This window comes from Ranitomeya variabilis, chromosome 2, assembly GCF_051348905.1.
Source record: "Ranitomeya variabilis isolate aRanVar5 chromosome 2, aRanVar5.hap1, whole genome shotgun sequence".
Lineage (NCBI taxonomy): Eukaryota > Metazoa > Chordata > Amphibia > Anura > Dendrobatidae > Ranitomeya > Ranitomeya variabilis.
This window is the reverse complement of record NC_135233.1, coordinates 628,097,496-628,118,757: the sequence shown is the minus strand read 5'-3', so window position 1 is coordinate 628,118,757 and position 21,262 is coordinate 628,097,496. Positions and strand designations below refer to the sequence as shown.

The following is a 21,262-nucleotide window of genomic DNA, read 5'->3' as shown; positions in this document are numbered from 1 at the left end:
AGGCTGGGCTGAGTGTAATCCAACTGTATGATTCCTTGATACATGTCCTCATGCTCTCCCTGCAATGCATCCTTTTTAATTGTGAGCAGAGAGGTTTTCAAAATGCTGAGAAGTGGGATGGTGACGCTAATTATGGCGTCATCGCTGCTCACCATCTTGGTGCAGTCCTCAAAGTTTTGTAGGATGGTACATATGTCTAACATGCATGTCCACTCCTGAGCTCTTATGTGTGGAGTCTGAACTGAATATTGATGGCCTTGTTGATGTTGGTAATCAACAACTGCCCTCTTCTGCTCACAAATCCTTTCAAACATATGCAGCTTAGAGTTCCAACACGTGGGAACATCACACACCAGTCGGTAAGAGCCGGAAGCTGCAAATGCTGCTGAAGCACGGCAAGGGCGGCTGAAGCTGTAGCTGACTTTCTAAACTGAGCAGACAGACGGCGTTCTTTCACTGGCAGATCTGGCAGCTCCGGGTAGCTTTTCAGAAACCGTTGAACAATGTTATTATTATTATTATTATTATTATTATTAATAATAATAATTTATAATTTATATAGCACCATTAATTCCATGGTGCTGTACATGAGAAGGGGTTACTTCAAAATACAAATATCACTTACAGTAAACAAAACTAACAATGACAGACTGATGCAGAGGGAAGAGGACCCTGCCCTTGCAGGCTTACATTCTACAGGATTATGGGGAAGGAGACAGTAGGTCGAGGGTTGCAGTAGCTCCGATTGTTGAGGTGGCCGTGTGGTCATTACAAGCTGCAAGCTTCTTAGAAGAGGTGGGTTTTCAGGTTTCTTTTGAAGGATCCAAATGTGGTGGATAACCGGATGTGTTGGGGCACAGAATTCCAGAGGATGGGTGATATTCGGGAGAAGTCTTGGAGGCGATTGGGTGAAGAGCGAATAAGCATGGAGGAGAGAAGGAGGTCTTGGGAGGACCGGAGATTAAGTAAGGGAAGATATAGAGAGATTAGTTTGGAAATATACGGAGGAGAAAGGTTATGGATGGCTCTTTAGGTCAGTGTTAGTAGTTTAAACTGGATACGCTGGGAAATTGGGAGCCAGCGAAGGTATTTGCAAAGAGGAGAAGCAGGAGTGTAGCGAGGAGAGAGATTAGTCAGGCAGCAGCAGAATTAAGGACAGACTGAGGGGTGCGAGGGTGTTAGAAGGTAGGCCACAGAGGAGGATGTTGCAGTAATCTAGGCGGGAGACGATTAGGGCATGCACAGGCATTTTGGTAGAGTGAGGGTTGAGGAAAGGACGGATTCTGGAAATATTTTTGAGCTGGAGGCGACAGGAGGTGCCGAGAGCCTTGATGTGCGGTTTGAAGGACAGGGCAGAGTCCAGGGTTACTCCGAGGCAGCGGATTTTGGGGATGGAGAAAGTGTGATTTCATTTATTTTGATAGATCAGGTAGGGAAGATATGTGAGATGAAGGAAAGATAATTAGTTCAGATTTGTCCACATTGAGCTTGAGGAAGCAAGAGGGGAAGAAGGAGGATATGGCTGATAGACACTCTGAGATTCTGGAGAGCAGAGAGGTGACATCTGGGCCAGAGAGGTTGATCTGAGTGTCATCGGCATACAGATGGTACTGGAAGCCATAGGACCTTATGAGTTGTCCCAGGCCGAGTGTATAGATTGAGAAGAGTAAGGGCTAAAGGACAGAGCCTTGGGGGACACCAACAGAGAGGGGGCGAGATGAAGAGATAGTATGGGAGTAGGAAACACTAAATGTGCGGTTGGTAAGGTATGAGGAGATCCAAGATAGGGCGAGGTCTTTGACCCAAAAGGAAGAGAGGATCTGTAGTAGGAGGCAGTGGTCAACTGTGTCGAAGGCAGAGGACAGGTCTAGAAGGAGGAGTATAGAGTATGGTCTGTTAGCTTTGGCTGTAAGTAAGTCGTTAGTAATTTTGGTCAGGGCAGTCTCAGTGGAATGGTGGGGACGGAAGTCAGATTGTAGGTTGTCGAAGGGAGTTAGATGCAAAGTGAAAGGAAAGTTCAGCATGGACATGCTGATCAAGGAGTTTGGATGCAAGTGGGAGCAAAGATATGGGGCAATAGCTGGACATAGCTCTTGGGTCAAGGGATGGCTTTTTGAGGATAGGTGTGATTGTGGCATGTTTGAAAGCAGTGGGGAAGGTACCAGAAGTTAGTGATAGGTTGAAGAGATGGGTTAGGGATGGGATTAGTGTGGTGGTGAGGTTGGGGAGGAGGTGGGATGGGATGGGGTCAAGTGCACAAGTGGTGAGGTGTGATTTGGAGAGAAGATGAGCAAGCCCCCCTTCATTGATTTTGGAGAGGGAAGTTATGGGGTTTGGACATTGGTCTGGTATACAAAGGGGTTGTGGTGGTTTGACAACAAAGATTTGCCTTGTTTGGTCGATCTTATTTTTGAAGTGCGTGGCAAAGTCCTTGGCAACGATTAGGGAACTCGGAGGGGGCAGTGGTGGGCGGAGGAGGGAGTTAAATGTGTTGAACAACTGTTTAGGGTTGTGGGATAAGGAATATACGAGGATTGTGAAGTAGGCCTGTTAGTAGAGGTGAGAGCTGATTTGAATGCGAGTGTTGCTTGTTTGAGTGCAGTAAAATTGTCTTACGAACGTGTTTTCTTCCAAGCCATTCTGCAATTCTGGATACTTGCCAAAGTAGAGTGTGGGTGAAGTGGAGGCCACCGTAACATAGTGCAGCGGGGGAGGCTGTGTTAGAGGATGTCAGCCATGTTTTGGTGATGCCCAGAAAGAAAAGATTACGAGAGGTAAAGAGGTCGTGAATCACATGGAGTTTATTGCAGATGGAGCGGGCATTCCATAGTGATGCAGAGAGAGGGTACAGGGGGGTGGGTGTCATAGACACGGATTTGAGGTGGGCAAGATTTTGGGTGTTGTGATGCAGTGACCCCTGTAACAGGTAGGGGGCGCTGCATGGTCTCCCCAGTATGCGCACGGAGGCGTATTGAGGCCGTGAGAGTACGTGGCAGTTGTGTGCATGGATGTGATAGTGAGACAGTGTCCGGCATTGTGGTTAATGGGAGGTATGTGTCACAGGGATGGATACTCCCTGCGATGCAACCCGGAGTATCTTGTCTTTAGAGCACGTAAGCACTGAAGATGTCATTTAGTGAATCTGGGTCCGGGTTGTGGGTAGCTATGAGAGATGGGAGGGTCTGGCTACCCACATACCTCACCTCTGAGTGGGGGTGCTCACTGTACCTTTTTCCCTGCAGGAGTTTGAGGACCTGCAGTGATGTCATGATCATGTGACCATGGGATGTTACCTCACCTGTGGGAGTGGTTACAGGTACATAATGTGACCAGGGTGTGGGTCACATGTGCCTGTAGTTTCCTGTGTGATCCTGGGTGTTGGGAGGTCCTGGGAGTAGGACCGAATCCCTGAACAGCACGAGGTGAGGACAGGGATCTGCAGAGCCAGTGATGGCACTGCATTTGGGGAAGCTACAGCCCGTCTGAGGGTCTGGACTGTCAGGTGGCCTGGTGAGCAAGGCATTGCCCGGGACGGTGATCCCAGTTCGGCAGCTTCCCTGAGAGAGAGTACTGACAGGAGTCAGCGTGTGGAGCAGGAGCTCCTGAAAGGTAACCCAGCGTATGGGGAACCGTGCAGTCACCCATGGTAACTGGACGGAGTAAGGTCCAGCATGATTAGAGACTGCAACCGTAATGTCGTATGTTGGCGCCGGTTGTGCTCCGTGGACATTAATGAACTGTATGGCGTGCAGTCACCCACGACAACTGGACACAGAGGTTCGGCATGTTTAGTGACCGCATTCCAAAGCCGTATACCATGAAGTGCTAAGTATTATGTGAGGTCTGTCTGTAATAAACCACATGGACTATTTATGTGAAAAAAAAAGTGCCTGTGTATGTTTATCCTGTTGCCAAGCGAGTATTCCCCAATACGCTAGTGAGCGCTATCTCACAGTGTTTATATTGGGTTGGGAGCGATAGGAGGGGATAGTAATGGGAGGTATGAGCTGTGGGGGTCCAGGATTGGGATATATGTCTCCCGCAGTGAGGAGAAGCAGAGAGAGACAGAGCAGGTGCGAGAAGGAGAGTGGGTGGCTTGTTTTGTGTTTTATTAGGAGAGATCTGAGGTTGAGGAGCAGGTCAGCAGAGGTGGTCAGGTGAGGAGGCAGGAGGGAAGGACAGATTATTACTTGGTTAGAGAGTGCTGGGGTTTGGGGATAGCGAAGGAGGCTGAGGAGTAATGTAACCAAAACTGTTAGAGCGTATGTCAGCATGATGAGTAAATGTGGTGGAAAAGGAAAAAAATTCAGTACATTTATTAACAGTGGTTAGTCTTACCTTCTGTTCACATCTGGCCCATTTCTGGCATATTTCTGCTGTCATATTTGCGGTTATCCTTCTAGAGACAGACCTGTTTCTCTGAATTAATAACAAGCTAAGTAGTGCACATGAAATAGACCAGGTGTGATCAGGAGGGAGGAGCAGCAGGGAGACTGGTCACAGACACAGGAGGGGATTAATTAGAAGTCAGAAGGGAAAATGTAAGGGGAAATAGATCCAAATGGAAAGATAAAGCCAACTGTGTATTGGCATCAAGGAATTAAAATGAGAAAACATGCAGGGGAAGGGAAAAAAAACAGTAGTAGCAGCCAGCGGACATACCAGGAAAAGCAGGGTGAGGAAGATCAGGAAAGTTGGGTGATGGTAATGGGATTGGGGGTGCAGCCAGCGGACATACCAGGAAAGGCAGGGTGAGAAAGATCAGGAAAGTTGGGTGATGGTAATGGGATTGGGGGTGCAGCCAGCAGACATACCAGGAAAAGCAGGGTGAGGAAGATCAGGAAAGTTGGGTGGTGGTGATGGGATTGGGGATGCAGCCAGCGGACATACCAGGAAAAGCAGGGTGAGGAAGATCAGGAAAGTTGTGAGCTCACCTTGCCTCAGAGCCACAACCAGGTTCTGGCCATTGTCACACACGACCATGCCTGGCTGTAGGTTCAGTGGTGTCATCCAAATATCTGACTGCTCTTTCAGTGCTGTCCACAACTCTTCAGCATTGTGCGGTTTGTCACCTATGCAGATTAGCTTCAGCACAGCCTGTTGTCGCTTGGCTGAGGAAGTGTTGCAGTGCTTCCAGTTTCTAACTGATTTGTTGATTTCAGAGATGGAAGCTGAAGAGGAGGAGGTGCAGGAGCTGTAGACTTTGGGGGCAACTTTGATTGATGCAGGGCCTGCAATCCTCGGCGTGGGGAGGATGTGTTCCATCCCAAGGTCCGACTCGGTCCCGGCTTCCACTATGTTAACCCAGTGTGCTGTCAGTGAGATATACCGTCCCTGGCCACAATCACTTGTCCACGTGTCCGTGGTTAGGTGGACTTTCCCTGTAACAGCATTGTTGAGGGCACGGGTAATGTTGTGGGACACATGCTGGTGTAATGATGGTACGGCATACCGGGAGAAATAGTGGTGACTGAGGACCGAGTACCTTGGGACGGCCGCCGCCATCAGGTTGCGGAAAGCTTCTGTCTCAAGGAGCCTAAAAGGCAACATTTCAAGCACAAGCAGAAGAGAAATGTTAGAATATAGGACTGTGGCCTGTGGTGCATTGGCTGTGTATTTACGCCAGCATTCCAATGACTGGGGTATAGACAACTGAAAGCTGTGCTGGGACAAGGACATGGATGGGCTTGATGGTAGTGCTGCTTGACTGTGGGCAACAACAGGTGCAGGGCTAGAGGCATCTTCACATGCATGATGGACTGGGGATTGGCTTCTACGCAAAACAGTGGAAGAAGCAGTGGTGTCACCTGCAGACAGTGTTCCTAGAGCCTGGGGTTCAGAGCACAAAGTCGGGTGCTTTGCTGCCATGTGCCTGATCATGCTGGTGGTGGTCAGGCTGGTAGTTTTCCTACCGCTGCTGATGCGGGCATGGTAGGTGCTGCAAATGGCATGTTTGGGGTTATCAGCAGTCTTTAAAAAATAACCAGACTCAGGAAGATCTAACAGTTGGAATGGCAACTTCCCTCATGCTGGTGTTACGGGGAACGTATGCATGCCTTCTGTCTGTGACCACCACACTGCTTCTTCCTGCCTGTTGGGGTGATATGCCTCCTTCCCCATGTGTGCTGCTGGGGTCAGTCACTATGTCATCCACCAACTCGTCTTCCACATCCGCACCCTGCTCCTCCTCCTGACTTTCTGGCAATTATGTCTCATCATCGTCCACCTCTTGTGACACTTTCCCACCATCTCCTTCATGTGATAGGGGCTGGTCAAAGCTTTGGGCATCGCTACATGCGATCTCATCTGTCCCCACTAAATGTTGACCGGCCGAGAGTCCGGAATCTTGAAAGGGAAAACTGAACAGCTCTTCGGAGTGTCCAAGTGTGGGATCAGTTGTCTCAGGGCACTCGGCATGGTGGGAGGAAGAAGGGTCAGGGTGAGGAATATCCGGGCCACACTCACGGCTACTCAGATTTGACCATGTAGAAGATGTGGTGGTGGTGGTGGCTAAGTGACTGTAAGCATTATCCGCTATCCAACCAACAACCGTTTCACACTGCTTTGGCTTCAATAGTGATGTGCTGCGGTCCCCTAGAAACTGGGACAGGAAGGTCAAGCCAGAAAATGTGGGTCTTTGTTGTGGCCCACTTTCACCTTGGCCACGGCCTCGTCCTCTGCATGCACCATCAGCATCACGTCCACTTCCCCGTCCCTTGCCTTTCCCATTTTAAATGGACTACTACACTATTTCAAAAGCTCAACACAAATGTATTTATTTGGAGCTAAATTATATCTGATCAGTATGCCTGCAAACCTACGATTTTTTAAACACAAACACCAGTTCTCAGCCTGACATAACAGACTGTATTAACAAATTTTAGGGTTTTGTAGAAACCTAAAGGGTATAATTTCCAAAATAGGGTCACTTGAGGGAAGGATTCTGCTCTTTTAGCACTTAGGGGGTTCTGTTTATGGAGTCCGCAAACTATTCTAGTAAAATCTGCGCTCCAGGAGGCAAATAGCCCTCTGTCCCTCCCGAGCCTCACCGTGTGGTTAAGCAGTACTGTACAGCCACATATGGAGAATTTCCATGTTCAGTAGAAATTGTGGGACACATTTTGGTGCCATTTTTACCCACTTGTGTGAAAATGTAAAATATTGGACTAAAACAAAATTTTGGTGGTAAAAATGTAATTATTTTGTCTTCACTGTACAATGGTATAAAATTTTGTGACACATCCGTGGTGTCAATATGATCACTGTACCCCTAGATAATTTTGTTGAAAGGTGTAGTTTGTAAAATTGGGTCACTTACGAGAGTTTCAGCTATTCTGAAAATCTACACAATAGTAACTCCTTCCCTTCTGAGCTTTGCACTGTGCAATGGACCTCAGTTTGTTGTAAAAAACTAAGCAACATTTTAGTGATAAAAATGTAATTGTCAAATATAGAACACAGTCTGTATAGAGTCTTATGCTTGGGTGTGAGGAAACACAGAAGACAGGCTTGTTTAAGAAGTTAGTTCTTGTATTACTTCATACAAGTAAGGGTTAACACTTGCAGGCAAAGAGGCAGGAGACAAGACAGACAGGAATAAACCTTAAGTCAAGCAAAGTCACAGAAATAGGTTCAAGTCTCTCTCCTACTTCCCTTGCAAATGTTGTTGTTAAGCTGAGGGATTCCTGAGTCAACACATGTTCCAAGGATCCGAAGTAGAAGGTGGTTGGAATAATAAGTCCAAGACTTCCAGGAGCAGGTTACAGGTAAACTGCAGACATGATTCTGAAGCACTGATTAAACGGCTGATGCTGCTTAAAAGGGCAAATTGCAGAGAGCAAGGCGTAAACAAAGAAACTGAAAACTCAATACTGGTTAAGGGTAAGGTAGATGCCTCAGGACAGAAAGCAAAATGGCCGACAGAGAAAATTAGGTTAAATTAAAAATAACAGCAGATATGGCAAAGAGTCAGAGAACTTTATAGTAATTCATTCTTTCTTTTTCGTTCAATGGTATAAAATTCTGTGAGGCACTTGTGGTGTCAATATGATCACTGAATCCCTAGATGAATTAATTGGAGGGTGTAGTTTGTAAAATGAGTTCACATATCTGGGGTTTCTGTTGTTCTGGCACCTCAGGGGCTCTGCCAATGTGACATGGCACCCTCAAACCATTCCATCAAAATATGACCTCCAATATGCTTCTTCCCTTCTGAGCTTTGCACTGTTCCTCAGAAAAAAATTGCACAACAAATTGTACGATGCAATTTCTCCTGTTAATCTTATGAAAATGCTAAATTTGTAGATAATTTTTTTTTTTGTGGGGAAAATTATTTTTTTTTTTATTTTAACAGCTCAATGTTATAAACTTCTGTGAATCACCTGAGGGTTCAATGTGCTCACCATACATCTATATAAGTGCCCTGAGGGGTCTAGTTTCCAAAATGGTGTCAATTGTCGGGGATTTTCACTGTTTAGGCACATTATGGACTCTCCAAACGCGACATGGTGTCTGCTAATTGTTCCAGCAAATTTTGCATTCAAAAAGTGAAATGGCAATCCTCCCTTTTGAGCTCCGCCATGCGCTCAAACGTTGGTTTTCCCCCACATATGGGGTATTGGCATGCTGAGGAAAAATTGCACAACTAATTTTGGGCCCATTATTTCTGTTAACCTTGTGAAAATAAAAAAAAAATTGGGGTCTAAAGTAAAAAGAATTTTGAAAATAAGGTTAATGTTACAAAAATTCCTGTTATTATTATTATTATACATTTTTATAGCGCCATTTATTCCATGGCGCTTTACTTGTGAACGGGGCAAATATAGACAAGTACAATAAACATGAGTAAAACAAGGCACACACAAGTACAGGAGGAGAGAGGACCTGTTGTGAATTTGGTTTTTGGGCTCCCCCGGTGGTCACTGGTGGTACTGGACTTGTGTGCTTTTCTTTCTCTGTTCACCTGTTTCCATCTGGATATGGGAGTATCCTATTTAGCCTTGCTGCTCAGTCATTCTGGCGCCGGCCATCAATGTAACCAGAGCCTTTCTGTTGCATGTACCTGCTCCAGTCTTCTGATCAGCTAAGTTGGACTATTTAGTCCTTGGTCTATTTTTGTATGTTTTGTCCAGCGTGCAGTTATGTGACTCTCTGCAGCTGGAAGCTCTTGTGGACTGAAATTACCACTCCGGTGTCATGAGTTGACACATGAGTTTAAGGTAATTTCAGGATGGTATTTTCTAGGGTTTTGTAGCTGACCGTGAAGCCCCCTTTTGTATTTTTCTGCTATCTAGTTAAGTGGGCCTCGCTGTGCTAAATCTGCTTTCATACTACGTGTGTCTTTTCATCTGAATTCACCGTCATTATATGTGGGGGGCTGCTATCAACTTTTGGGGTATTCTCTGGAGGCAAGCCAGGTCTGTGTTTCTTCTTCCAGGGGTAGTTAGATCTCCGGCTGGCGCGAGGCATCTAGAGAAAACGCAGGCACGCTCCCCGGCTACTTTTAGTTGCGTGAATAGGTTTAGTATCGCGGTCAGCTCCAGTTTCCATCACCCGAGAGCTTGTCCGTTTTTCTTATGCTCCCAACGTTCCCCTGCCATTGGGAACCATGACAAGGACCCTGCCCGCGAGGGCTCACAGTCTACAGGGGATGGGTGATGATACACAGGGACTGCCCCCTGACGAAGCTGACGCGAAACGCGCATTGGGGTTTCGGTGGTGACCCCTGGGAATCTGCAAAATGGGTAAGGTCTATGGAACCGGGATGGGCATCTAGTGTGCTATACTTCTGGTCTTAACCCCATTGTGGGATTTATATTATATAGTAATGGAATACCCGGTCCATTTAAACCCTTGCCGTGACATGCACTATTGGCACTTTATGATATAATATATGCAGATATCCACAGGGGCTGGCACCGTTTATTTTTCAGTGTTTTCTTCAGTTTCCCTTGCTCTGTATACCTTGTATGGAATGATTAACTTTTTTAATGCTATGTATATGACTTCTCTATGAATAAAAACGTATATTTATACTTTTTCAATTTGGACGTATACTCCGTGTGTTTTTCTCTGGTTTATTATACACAGGGAGAGGGTAGAGTTGGTCATGCAGCGGTTCAGTAGACTGGAGATCACTGCAGGTTGTAGGCTTGTCAAAAGAGGTGAGTCTTTAGGTTCCTTTTGAAGGTTTCCGTGGTAGGCGAGAGTCTGATGTATTGGGGTAGAGAGTTCCAGAGTATAGGGGAAGCATGGGAGAAGTCTTGGATGCGGTTGTGGGAGGAAGAGATGAGAGAGGAGTAGAGAAGGAGATCCAAGAAGTATCGTTTCTTCTTGTGGAGATCGACATATGAAATTCCTGTGAAGCACTTGAAGGGTTAATAAGCTTTTTGAATGTGGTTTTGAGCCCCTTGGGGGGTGCAGTTTTAGAATGGTGTGATTTTTGGATATTTTCTGTCATATATTTCCCTCAAAGTCAGTTCAAATGTAATGTGGTCCCTAAAAAAAATGGTTTAGTAAATTTTGTTGGAAAAATGAGAAATCACTGGTTAACTTTTAACACTTATAACTTCCTAACAAAAAAAAAGTTATAAAAATTATGCTGATGTAAAGTAGACATCTGGGGAATGTTATTTAATAACTGTTTTGTGTGACTTGACTGATTTAAGAGCATAAGAATTCATATTTTAGAAATTGCAAAATTTGCCAAATTTTCACCAAATTTCAGTTTTTTTCACAAATAAATGCAAGTCATATCGAAGAAATTTTCCACTATCATGACGTACAATATGTCACTAAAAAATCAATCAGTTGGATCTGTTGAAACGTTCCAGAGTTATGACTTCGTAAAGTGTCACTGGTCAGAATTGTAAAAATTGGCCTGGTCATTAACGTGCAAACCGCCTTGGGGGTAAAAAGGTTAAGCTCAAAGAAAGAGAAATTAAAAACAAAATGTGAAAAATTAAAAAAAAAATTAAGCAACTGAGATTTGAAGATTTTGTTTTATTCTAAATTATAAACCAACGATTCGTTCAATCAGAGGAAATTCATTGGTGCTATATTTTTCGAATTGTAAATTAGTTGCGCTATAAATTTCTAAACACATTTTCCTTTTCTCAATGCCTTGTTTTGACAGGTACGCCAAACATTTCTTGTTGTGTCGCCATTTGTTGAGCATTATGTGACAGCTGCTGAACCTTTTATAGCAATAGTGATTAACACCTTTTATCATTCTGACTCACGGGACACTGTTTTGACTTTTAATACGTTCAAATTTTCCCACGCATTTCAGTGACTATTATTGAGAAATACAGATATAGCCATAGTTATTGCAGCTTATTTTTGTGCATTTGGCAAGATCATTGCTAATCTAGTGATACCGTGTTAAGTTGTTAGAGATACATGGATATGTGATGCACACAATGTAGAGAAAATTATCTGTTCTGCCACCAATTTAGATTTTTTTTTATTATATGTATTTTCTTCGTAAACATTTTATTATTTTTATGTTCAAACAGGCAAAGTGGCTTTCCTGGCATGAATCAGAGCGGCCTTTTGGGAGCAAATTCTTCATACAGTCAGTCCATAAATAACAATGCAGGCTTGATGAATCCACAAGTGGCCCCATATACTATGATAAACAGCTCAGCAGGTAACGGACTATAGCTGTTACTTATGAAGCCAACTGTACAACTTGGTTAGAACATGGTGTGTGCTTGATTCATCTGGTTACTTCACTATAATTAAGATTCATGGATATTTGTCATTGCTATGTGTATTCTTGACCGAACTCTGTGGATTTTCTTTTCAATGTTGTTGTACTTTCACACATCAGGTTTTTGCTGTGAGGCACAATCCGACGAGTTTTGAAAAAAATTGATCCGTTTTTTTTCCGCCAGATTTGTTTTTCTCATAGAGTTGTATTAGCGCCGGATTGTGCCTGATGGCCACACGTTTCATCCATTTTTTAACAGATCCGTCCAAAATTTAATTTCCGGCAGTCGGAGAAAACGTCCATATGAACGTTTTTTCTGTCCGGCGAAAAAACACCCAGTGACGGTTCCAGCGATAAATGGATGAAACGTGTGGTGTATTGACTGGATCCGGCTACCGATTCAGTTTTTTTCGCACTGAGCATGCCCCGTTCCTGCATTCTCAATTCTGGAGTCGCCAGTACTGTAAAATGTTAATTTTAAAATAATTAATTGCTACACACACCGCTTTATTTATTATTTTAGCCCCTGTCTTTTGATAATTGTGTAAAACTGTTAATTCTTGTGATTTTCAGAGTAACAGTATGCCTCACCCTGGCAATTGAACTTGGCCAGAGAAAGGACATACAAACACACTGCAGCAGAAAAATGAAACTTTTGATGAACACTATTTAGAAGGATGCATAAACACTTTCCATCACATCACTGTCTTTTAACGTCCTAATAAAGAGTGCCACTTTCCATTGCTATGTGAAAAAGCGTCTTTTCACATCCCGATGAAATCCTGGCGCTGAGAGTGGTGTTAGTGTTTGCAGTGGCTCCACTATCCCTTAACTTGTTGTGGTCAATAGCAACTGCTGCATGTAAGGAGTGTGGCAAAGGAGATCACTCTCTCTCACGTAGCATGTAATAAATCCACTTTTTCTGAAAAGTCGCTCACTCTTGTTAAAAAAAAACAAACATGTATTACCACGCCTATAACACTCCACTCAATAAAACTATATCTTTATTTATTAGAAAAATCACTCCAGAGGGGATGGATGAGATGCCTGAGGAGGGTTCTAATCCGTAGTAGTAGTAGTAGTAGTAGTAAAACTCGGCTCTCAAAAGGATATGTTGCAAAACCAGGTTAATTTATTTACAGTGAATCAGTTGGTAGATCAACAACTAGTAGATATAACTTTTCGGTCTGTATGAACCTCCATCAGATAAATGCTCTGTTGTTTTAGTGGAAGTTGAGTAGTTAATATTCATTGGAGATGATACTTACACGGGCTGAAGGTGGTAAGAGGTACTGTGGGGAAATAAGTATTTGATCCCTTGCTGATTTTGTAAGTTTGCCCACTGACAAAGACATGAAAAGTGTATCATTTTACGGGTAGGTTAATTTTAACATTGAGAGATAGAACATTAAAAATAAAATCCAGAAAATTGCATTGTATAAATTATATAAATTTATTTGCATTTTGCAGTAAGAAATAAGTATTTGATCCCCTACCAACCATAAAGAGTTCAGGCTCCTACAGAACAGCTAGGCGGTCCTAATCAACTCGATACCTGCATTAAAGACAGCTGTCTTACATACAGTGTCGAACTGGAGCACCTTGGGCCCACCAGAGAAAATCATTCTTGGGGCCCACTATGTAGCTACATAGAAATAAATACAAGACCACCAATTGTGCAATATAATACACTAATATCAGAGTATAACATAAGGTAGTACACATCTTAATGATATAGCAGGGGTTGGCGCCCACATTTTGGTTAAAACTCAATGATAATGTTCCCTGGTGTTTAGTAACCACTAGGCCAATGTGTTATTACACCAGTGTAGAGGAGGAGATTTTATGACATCTCATCTATACTCTGAGAAAATCCACGGCGGGAATTGACCGATGCAGATTTAACATATTCACCACCGTCCGATTTCATCCTTAGCAATACAAATAATCAGGTCAGTGGTAAAGGTGCAACATTGCATAGTAGTAAACACAGCAATATCTGCACAATGTCAGTGTGGATATTTCCACTGTTAATTTGCTGTTTGATTTCTGCAGCAAATACATTATATGAATGTCCTAGATCACTTATGTATGACAATGGAGCAATATCGAAAGAGCTTTCCCTCACATCCCCCATACACTTTTTACAGAAATCTCTCTGCCACCTATAAGGCCATAGCGTTTTATGAAGGGCCTCATTTTGTTAGTAGCAGGGAAAGAAAAGTTTTAATCAGGGGTGATAATAAAGGGGGAGAGGGGCTCAGTCATGGGTGATTCAGGGGCTCAATCAGGTGATGCAGGGGGAGGGGACACAGTCAGTCGTAATAAAGGGGGAGAGGGGCTCAGTCAGGGGTGATACAGGGGGAGGGGATGCAGTCAGTCAGGGGTAATTAAAGGGTGGAGGGGCTCAGTCAGTCAAGGATGATAAAGGGGGAGAGGGGCTCAGTCAGGGGTGATACAGTGGAGGGGATGCAGTCAGTCAGGGATAATACAGGGGGAGGGGACACAGTTAATCAGGGGTGATACGGGGGGAAGTGGTGCAGTCAGGGTGACACAGGGGGAGGTGGCCACAGTCAGGGTGATACAGGGGGAGGTGGCCGCAGTCAGGGTGATAAAGGGGGAGGTGGCCGCAGTCAGGGTAATACAGAATGAGGGGACACAGTCAGTCGGGTGATACCGGGGAAGGTGGTGCAGTCGGAGGTAATACAGGGGGAAAGAGGCTCAATCAGGATGATACAGGAGGAGGTGGCGCAGTCAGGGGTGATACAAGAAGTGGGGGTGCAGTCGGGTAATACAGGGGTAGAGGGGTTCAGTCAGGGTGACTCCAGGGCGAGGGGGTTCAGCAGGGATGATATGGGGGAAAGAGTGCATTCAAGAGGAAGGGGTGCAGTCAGGGGTAATACAGGGGTACAGGGACTCAGGGTGATTCTGGGGGGGGGATTCAGCAGGGGTGATACAGGGGAGGGGGTGGTCAAAGATGACAAAGGAGGAGGGGGTGCAGTCAGGGGTAATACAGGGGTAGAGGGGCTCAGTCAGGGTGATTCCAGGGCGAGGGGTGTTATGATCTGGTGGCCTAAAAGTGGCATGAGACATACCCTGGAGAATGTGGTAACTGTACTGACCGCAGACCCTGGACTTAACACCGCAACTAGAAGTAGCCGTGGGATGTACCTACCAATCCTAGACACCTCGTCACAGCCCGAGGACTAATTAACCCTATAGATAGAAAAGGGAAAACTATCTTGCCTCAGAGAAATTTCCCAAAGGATAGGCAGCCCCCCACAAATATTGACTGTGAGAGGAGAGGAAGGAACATACACAGGCTGAAAACAGAATTTAGCAAAGGAGGCCAATCTAGCTAGATAGAAAAGATAGGACAGAGAAATATGCGGTCAGTATTAAAAATACTAAGAAATGTCCACCACAGATAATAAAAAAAAAACTCCAAATCTAACTAAAGACTTGGAGGGTAAATCTGCCTCTCCAGAGATTCCAGCTCGGCTGCATAAATCCTTACACAGATTAAGCTGGACAAGAAAAAACATGCAATGCACTGAACAATGAGGCCCACAACATGTGGGCAGAAAAACAAGCAGAACTTATCTTGAAGAAATGAACTGCAAGCAGGGGCGACCAGGAAGGAATGTGAATCCTCCAGAAACAATGAACAACTGGCACTCACCAAAGGGTGAGGCCAGACTAAATAGCCCCGTCCGAAGTGGACGCACCTGATGACTGCTGTGAAGGACAAACAGCAGCACTACCACTTATAACCACCGGAGGGAGCCCAAGAACAGAACCCACAACAGAATTCACAACAGTACCCCCCCCTTGAGGAGGGGTCACCGAACCCTCACCAGAGCCCCCAGGCCGATCAGGACGAGCCAAATGGAAGGCACGAACCAAATCGCCAGCATGAACATCGGAGGCAACAACCCAAGAATTATCCTCCTGGCCATAACCCTTCCACTTGACAAGATACTGAAGCCTCCGTCTTGAAAAACGAGAATCCAAGATCTTCTCCACCACATACTCCAACTCCCCATCAATCAACACCGGGGCAGGAGGATCAACAGAGGGAACCACGGGCACCACATATTTCTGCAACAAAGATCTATGAAAAACATTATGGATGGAAAAAGAGGCTGGAAGGGCCAAACGAAAAGACACTGGATTGATAATCTCAGAAATCCTATAAGGACCAATAAACCGAGGCTTGAACTTCGGGGAAGAAACCTTCATAGGAACATGACGGAAAGACAACCAGACCAAATCCCCAACCCGAAGCCGGGAACCCACACGCCGACGATGGTTGGCAAAACGCTGGGCCTCCTCCTGAGACAACACCAAATTGTCCACAACATGAGCTCAAATTTGCTGCAACCTGTCAACCACAGAGTCCACCCCAGGACAATCAGAAGACTCAACCTGCCCTGAAGAAAAACGAGGATGAAACACAGAATTACAAAAGAAGGGTGAAACCAAGGTAGCAGAACTAGCCCGATTATTAAGGGCAAACTCGGCCCATGGCAAGAAAGCCACCCAATCATCCTGATCGGCAGACACAAAGCATCTCAAATAAGTCTCCAAAGTCTGGTTAGTTCGCTCGGTTTGACCGTTTGTCTGAGGATGAAATGCGGAAGAAAAAGACAAATCAATGCCCAGCTTAGCACAAAAGGACCGCCAAAACCTAGAAACAAACTGGGAACCTCTATTGGACACAATATTCTCCGGAATGCCATGCAAATGAACCACATGCTGAAAAAACAACGGAACCAACTCAGAAGAGGAAGGCAATTTAGGCAAAGGTACCAAATGAATGATCTTAGAAAACCGGTCACAGACCACCCAGATAACAGACATCCTCTGGGAAACAGGAAGATCCGAAATAAAATCCATAGAAATATGCGTCCAAGGCCTCTCAGGGACCGGCAAAGGCAAAAGCAACCCACTGGCGCGGGAGCAGCAAGGTTTGGCCCGCGCACAAGTCCCACAGGACTGCACAAAAGAACGCACATCCCGTGACAAAGAAGGCCACCAAAAGGACCTACTAACCAAATCTCTGGTACAAAAAATCCCAGGATGGCCAGCCAACACAGAACAGTGAACCTCAGAAATCACTTTACTAGTCCATCTGTCAGGAACAAACAGTTTCCCCGCTGGACAGCGATCAGGTTTATCAGCCTGAAACTCCTGAAGAGCCCGTCGCAAATCAGGGGAGATAGCGGAAAGAATCACCCCTTCCTTCAGAATACCAACCGGCTCAAGAACCCCAGGGGAATCAGGCAAAAAACTCCTAGAGAGGGCATCAGCCTTAACATTCTTAGAACCCCGAAGATACGAGACAACAAAATCAAAACGAGAGAAAAACAGGGACCATCGAGCCTGTCTAGGATTCAGCCGTTTGGCAGACTCGAGGTAAATCAGATTCCTATGATCGGTCAAGACCACAATACGGTGCTGTCACGTTACTGGCGATACAGGACTGAAGGTCAGTGGCCGAAGCAGATGTATACAAGTGACCGGACCGTGGAAAGACCTCTGGAGATGCAATATATGGCAGTGGCAGTTCAATATATCCGCAGATGAAAGGACCAGCCCAAGCAAGGGCCGGCCTGGATAACACACGTGCACAAAGTCCGTATGAGCAGCAGGAGTTCAGGGTAATAGCAGCAGAATATCAATAAGAAGCAGAAAGATGCCAGCAAGACACCTTCCAACCAGGAGCTCAGAGATTGCTTCACTCAGTTAGACTGAGCACACAAAATACTCAGCAACAGGAAGCTGCACAGGGCCAGGTATATATAGTAGGTCCAATCAAGCTCAATCAGGGCGGGGACAAATCAGCAGGGCAGGTGATGATCTCTATCCCAGACGAAGTTCATATGGTTTCAGGCAGAAGTCAAGCAAGTTCCAAATAGCTCATCAAGCAAAGGAACAGACTAGCAAACAAAGGGTCGCAGGTTCAAATCCTAACAATACTCCCCTCTTAACGGCGGCCTCTGGACGCAATTTGCCCAGGCTTTTCAGGATACCGCTGATGAAATTGTCTAATCAAACGGGGAGCATTGACATTGCCTACCGGTTCCCATGAATTTTCTTCTGTGTCGTAGCCCTGCCATTTGATCAAATATTGTAAACCATTTCTATGAATTCGAGAATCCAAGATCTTCTCCACCAGAAACTGCTCCTGTCCATCCACTTCAATTGAATCGGGAGGCGGAGAGAATCGCTCCGGGAATGGATTGGCTGTGGCGGCTTTCAACAAAGACACGTGGAATACAGGATGAATCTTCATTGATTTTGGTAGCTGTAAACGTACAGCCAATGGACTCACAATCTTATTGATTTTGTATGGTCCCACAAACTTCTGTCCTAATTTAGGAGAAGGAATCTTCAATTTCAAATTCTTAGTGGATAGCCACACTCGATCTCCAATCCTAAACGTGGGAGTAGGTCTACGATACCTGTCAGCAGCTTTTTTATATTTCTCCTGAGCTTCCCTTAATGTGTCTTTCAGGACATTCAGATTTTTCTGTAGGAGAGAGATTCTTTCTGCGACTGCTGGTATTAATGGCGCCACAGGATTCTTGGGAAGGATGTTTGGATGATATCCAAGATTTGCAAAAAATGGCGTCTGTTTCGTAGAGGCATTCTGTGAATTGTTGTATGAAAACTCTGCAAATGGCAACAAATCTACCCAGTCGTCTTGCAGATGGCAAATATAACAACGGAGATACTGCTCCAGTGTCTGATTCGTACGTTCTGTTTGACCGTTAGATTGCGGATGATAAGCGGTTGACAATCGTACCTTGATGTCTAGTGCTGAGCACAGACTGCGCCAAAATTTAGATGTAAATTGCACACCTCGATCTGAGACGACTTCATCCGGCACTCCGTGGAGACGAAAAACATTGCAAATTATCAGATCAGCTGTATCTTTTGCTGAAGGCAGACCTGTACACGGGATAAAATGCGCTGCTTTCGTAAGTCGATCCACTACCACCAGAATGGATGTCTTTCCCTTGGAATCAGGTAGATCCACTATAAAGTCCATTGAAATCGATCCCCATGGACGTGTTGGAATGGCAAGAGGCTGCAATAGTCCCATAGGAGATACACGTGGGGTCTTATGTCTGGCACAGATGTCACAAGACTTAACGTACTTCTTCACGTCTTCTTGAAAGTTTGGCCACCAAAAGAAACGTGACAAAAACTCCTGCGTTTTCTGTACCCCTTTATGCCCTGCAACTTTAGAGTCGTGTACTAGTTGTAGAACTTTTAACCGAGCTGCTTCTGGCACATATAGTCGTCGACCATCAGTCCATACTTGATTTTTGAAAAATAGGTGTATGTCCCCTGATGGACGTGATAGAAAAGAGTCTGTTTCGTATGCTGCTTTCAGATCTTCCAGCAAATCTCCATCATGTATTACTCCCACGATTTTAGTATCGGCCACAATAGGTTTGGGTGTTGTTACGAGGTTAACATCACTTGAATACATTCGGGATAATGCGTCTGCCTTCTTGTTACGGGAGCCTGGTCGATATGATATTACAAAATTAAACTGATTCAGAAACAGACTCCAACGGGTCTGCCGAGGAGAGAGGCATTTTGCAGACCTGATAAACTCTAGATTGCGATGATCGGTCAACACCAAAATTTGCTGTGCCGCTCCTTGAAGATGATGTCTCCACTCTTTGAATGCTGATATAATGGCGAGCAATTCTTTATTACCCACATCATAGTTCTTTTCGGCTAAGGACATACGTTGTGAGAAAAATGCACATGGATGCAGCAACTTCTTTTCCCCTGTCCTCTGAGAGAGGATAGCACCGACCGCACAGTCTGAGGCATCCACCTCGATGATGAATGCCAATTCTGGGTCAGGATGGCGTAATATGGGAGCCGTCATGAATTTCATTTTTAAACGAGAGAATGCTTCTTGCGCCTGGGGAGTCCAGATGAAATTTGCTCCTTTTTTTGTCAGTTGCGTGATGGGTGCCACAATTTCTGAAAATTTTTTAATAAAACGTCTGTAAAAGTTGGCGAACCCCACAAAACGCTGGACCTCTTTCACATTTTTAGGGATAGGCCACTCGGTGATAGCTTGCGTTTTCTTAGCATCCATCCGTAATCCTTGAGGTGAAATGACATATCCCAAGAACTGGATCTCTTCTCGATGGAATTCACATTTTTCTAATTTAATATACAATGAATTCTCTCTTAAACGTTCTAGCACTCGTCTTACGTGCGTTTGATGTTCTTCCAAAGAGTTAGAAAAAATCAGGATGTCGTCTAGATAAACGACCATGAACTGGTCCAACAGGTCTCGGAAAATATCATTCACCAAGTGCTGGAAAGTAGCTGGAGCATTGCAAAGTCCGAAGGGCATCACTAGACTCTCAAAGTGTCCATATCGGGTACGGAAAGCTGTCTTCCACTCATCCCCAGGTCTTATACGTACTAAGTTATATGCCCCACGTAAATCTAACTTAGTGAAGATCTTCGCACATCGCACCTTTTCTAGGAGTTCCGGGATCAATGGTAAAGGATAACGATTTTTAATCGTCACTTTATTAAGCTCCCTGTAGTCCACTACTGGCCGAAGGGTTCCATCCTTCTTTTTAACGAAGAATATAGGAGCTCCAGCAGGCGAGGATGATGGACGAATGAATTTTTTGTTCAGATTTTCTTCAATAAATTCTTTGAGAGCCTTTAGTTCAGGACCTGCTAGAGGATAGATAGTTCCAAATGGTATAGCCGCCCCTGGGAGTAGCTCTATTGGGCAGTCGTATGGTCGATGCGGGGGAAGTGTATCTGCCCCCCTCTTGTCACAGACATCTAGAAAATCTTTATACACCGCTGGTAGCTGAGGTAATTCTGAATTCTGGGCTGTTTCTAATGTTGACTCACTTGTAACTTCCGCCCGAACGTCCATTACGGGGAAACTGATCTTTTTCATCTCCCAGTCGATGCTAGGATTTTGCTTCTGTAACCAGGGCAGACCTAAAATAATCGGAAAATGTGGGGAAGAAATAATTAGGAATGTCAACATCTCGCGGTGCTGTGGCTCAATATAGAGCTCCAAAAGTCCTGTCTCATGGTCCACTGGCCCCGAATTCAGTGGAGATCCATCTACTGTCTCCATCACAATAGGTGAACGTCTTTTTTGCACCTCTATGCCATGTTTTTGAGCAAACGCAGAATCCATGAAAATCCCGCTGGCTCCCGAATCGATCATGGCTGATGCTGTGATCCACAGGGAGTTGACCTTCAGTTTAATTGTTACAAAATAATGGGATTCTCGGTTCTCTTTCCTAACATGTGGAGCTATGGATGATATAGACTGGATCTCATCCTTAGCATAATCAGTCTCTGAAATGTAAGACTCCTCGTCGGAGGAGTCAGGGTCCATTATGGCCGCCACCATTTTTCGTGAACGGCTTGTGGGACGACTTGGACAGTTAATGAGAAAATGTCCTGCTTCCCCGCAGTACAGACATAGATTCTCTTTAAATCTTTGTTCTCTTCGTTCTGCACTCGCTC

The 21,262-nt window shown here is 45.0% G+C and overlaps 1 protein-coding gene across 14 annotated transcripts in view; it reads left to right on the top strand.

Moving 5' to 3' along the window:
• ARID1B (AT-rich interaction domain 1B) overlaps positions 1-21,262 on the top strand; it is a 1,358,614-nt gene that overhangs the window by 792,216 nt on the left and 545,136 nt on the right. For all 14 annotated transcript variants that reach the window (XR_013221738.1, XM_077289055.1, XM_077289047.1 and 11 more), the window contains one exon: positions 11,517-11,650. Coding sequence is in view for 13 of the 14 variants with exons in the window: in XM_077289055.1 (XP_077145170.1) it covers positions 11,517-11,650 (134 nt within the window). In the remaining variant the exon portion in view is untranslated. The remainder of the gene's footprint in view (positions 1-11,516; positions 11,651-21,262) is intronic.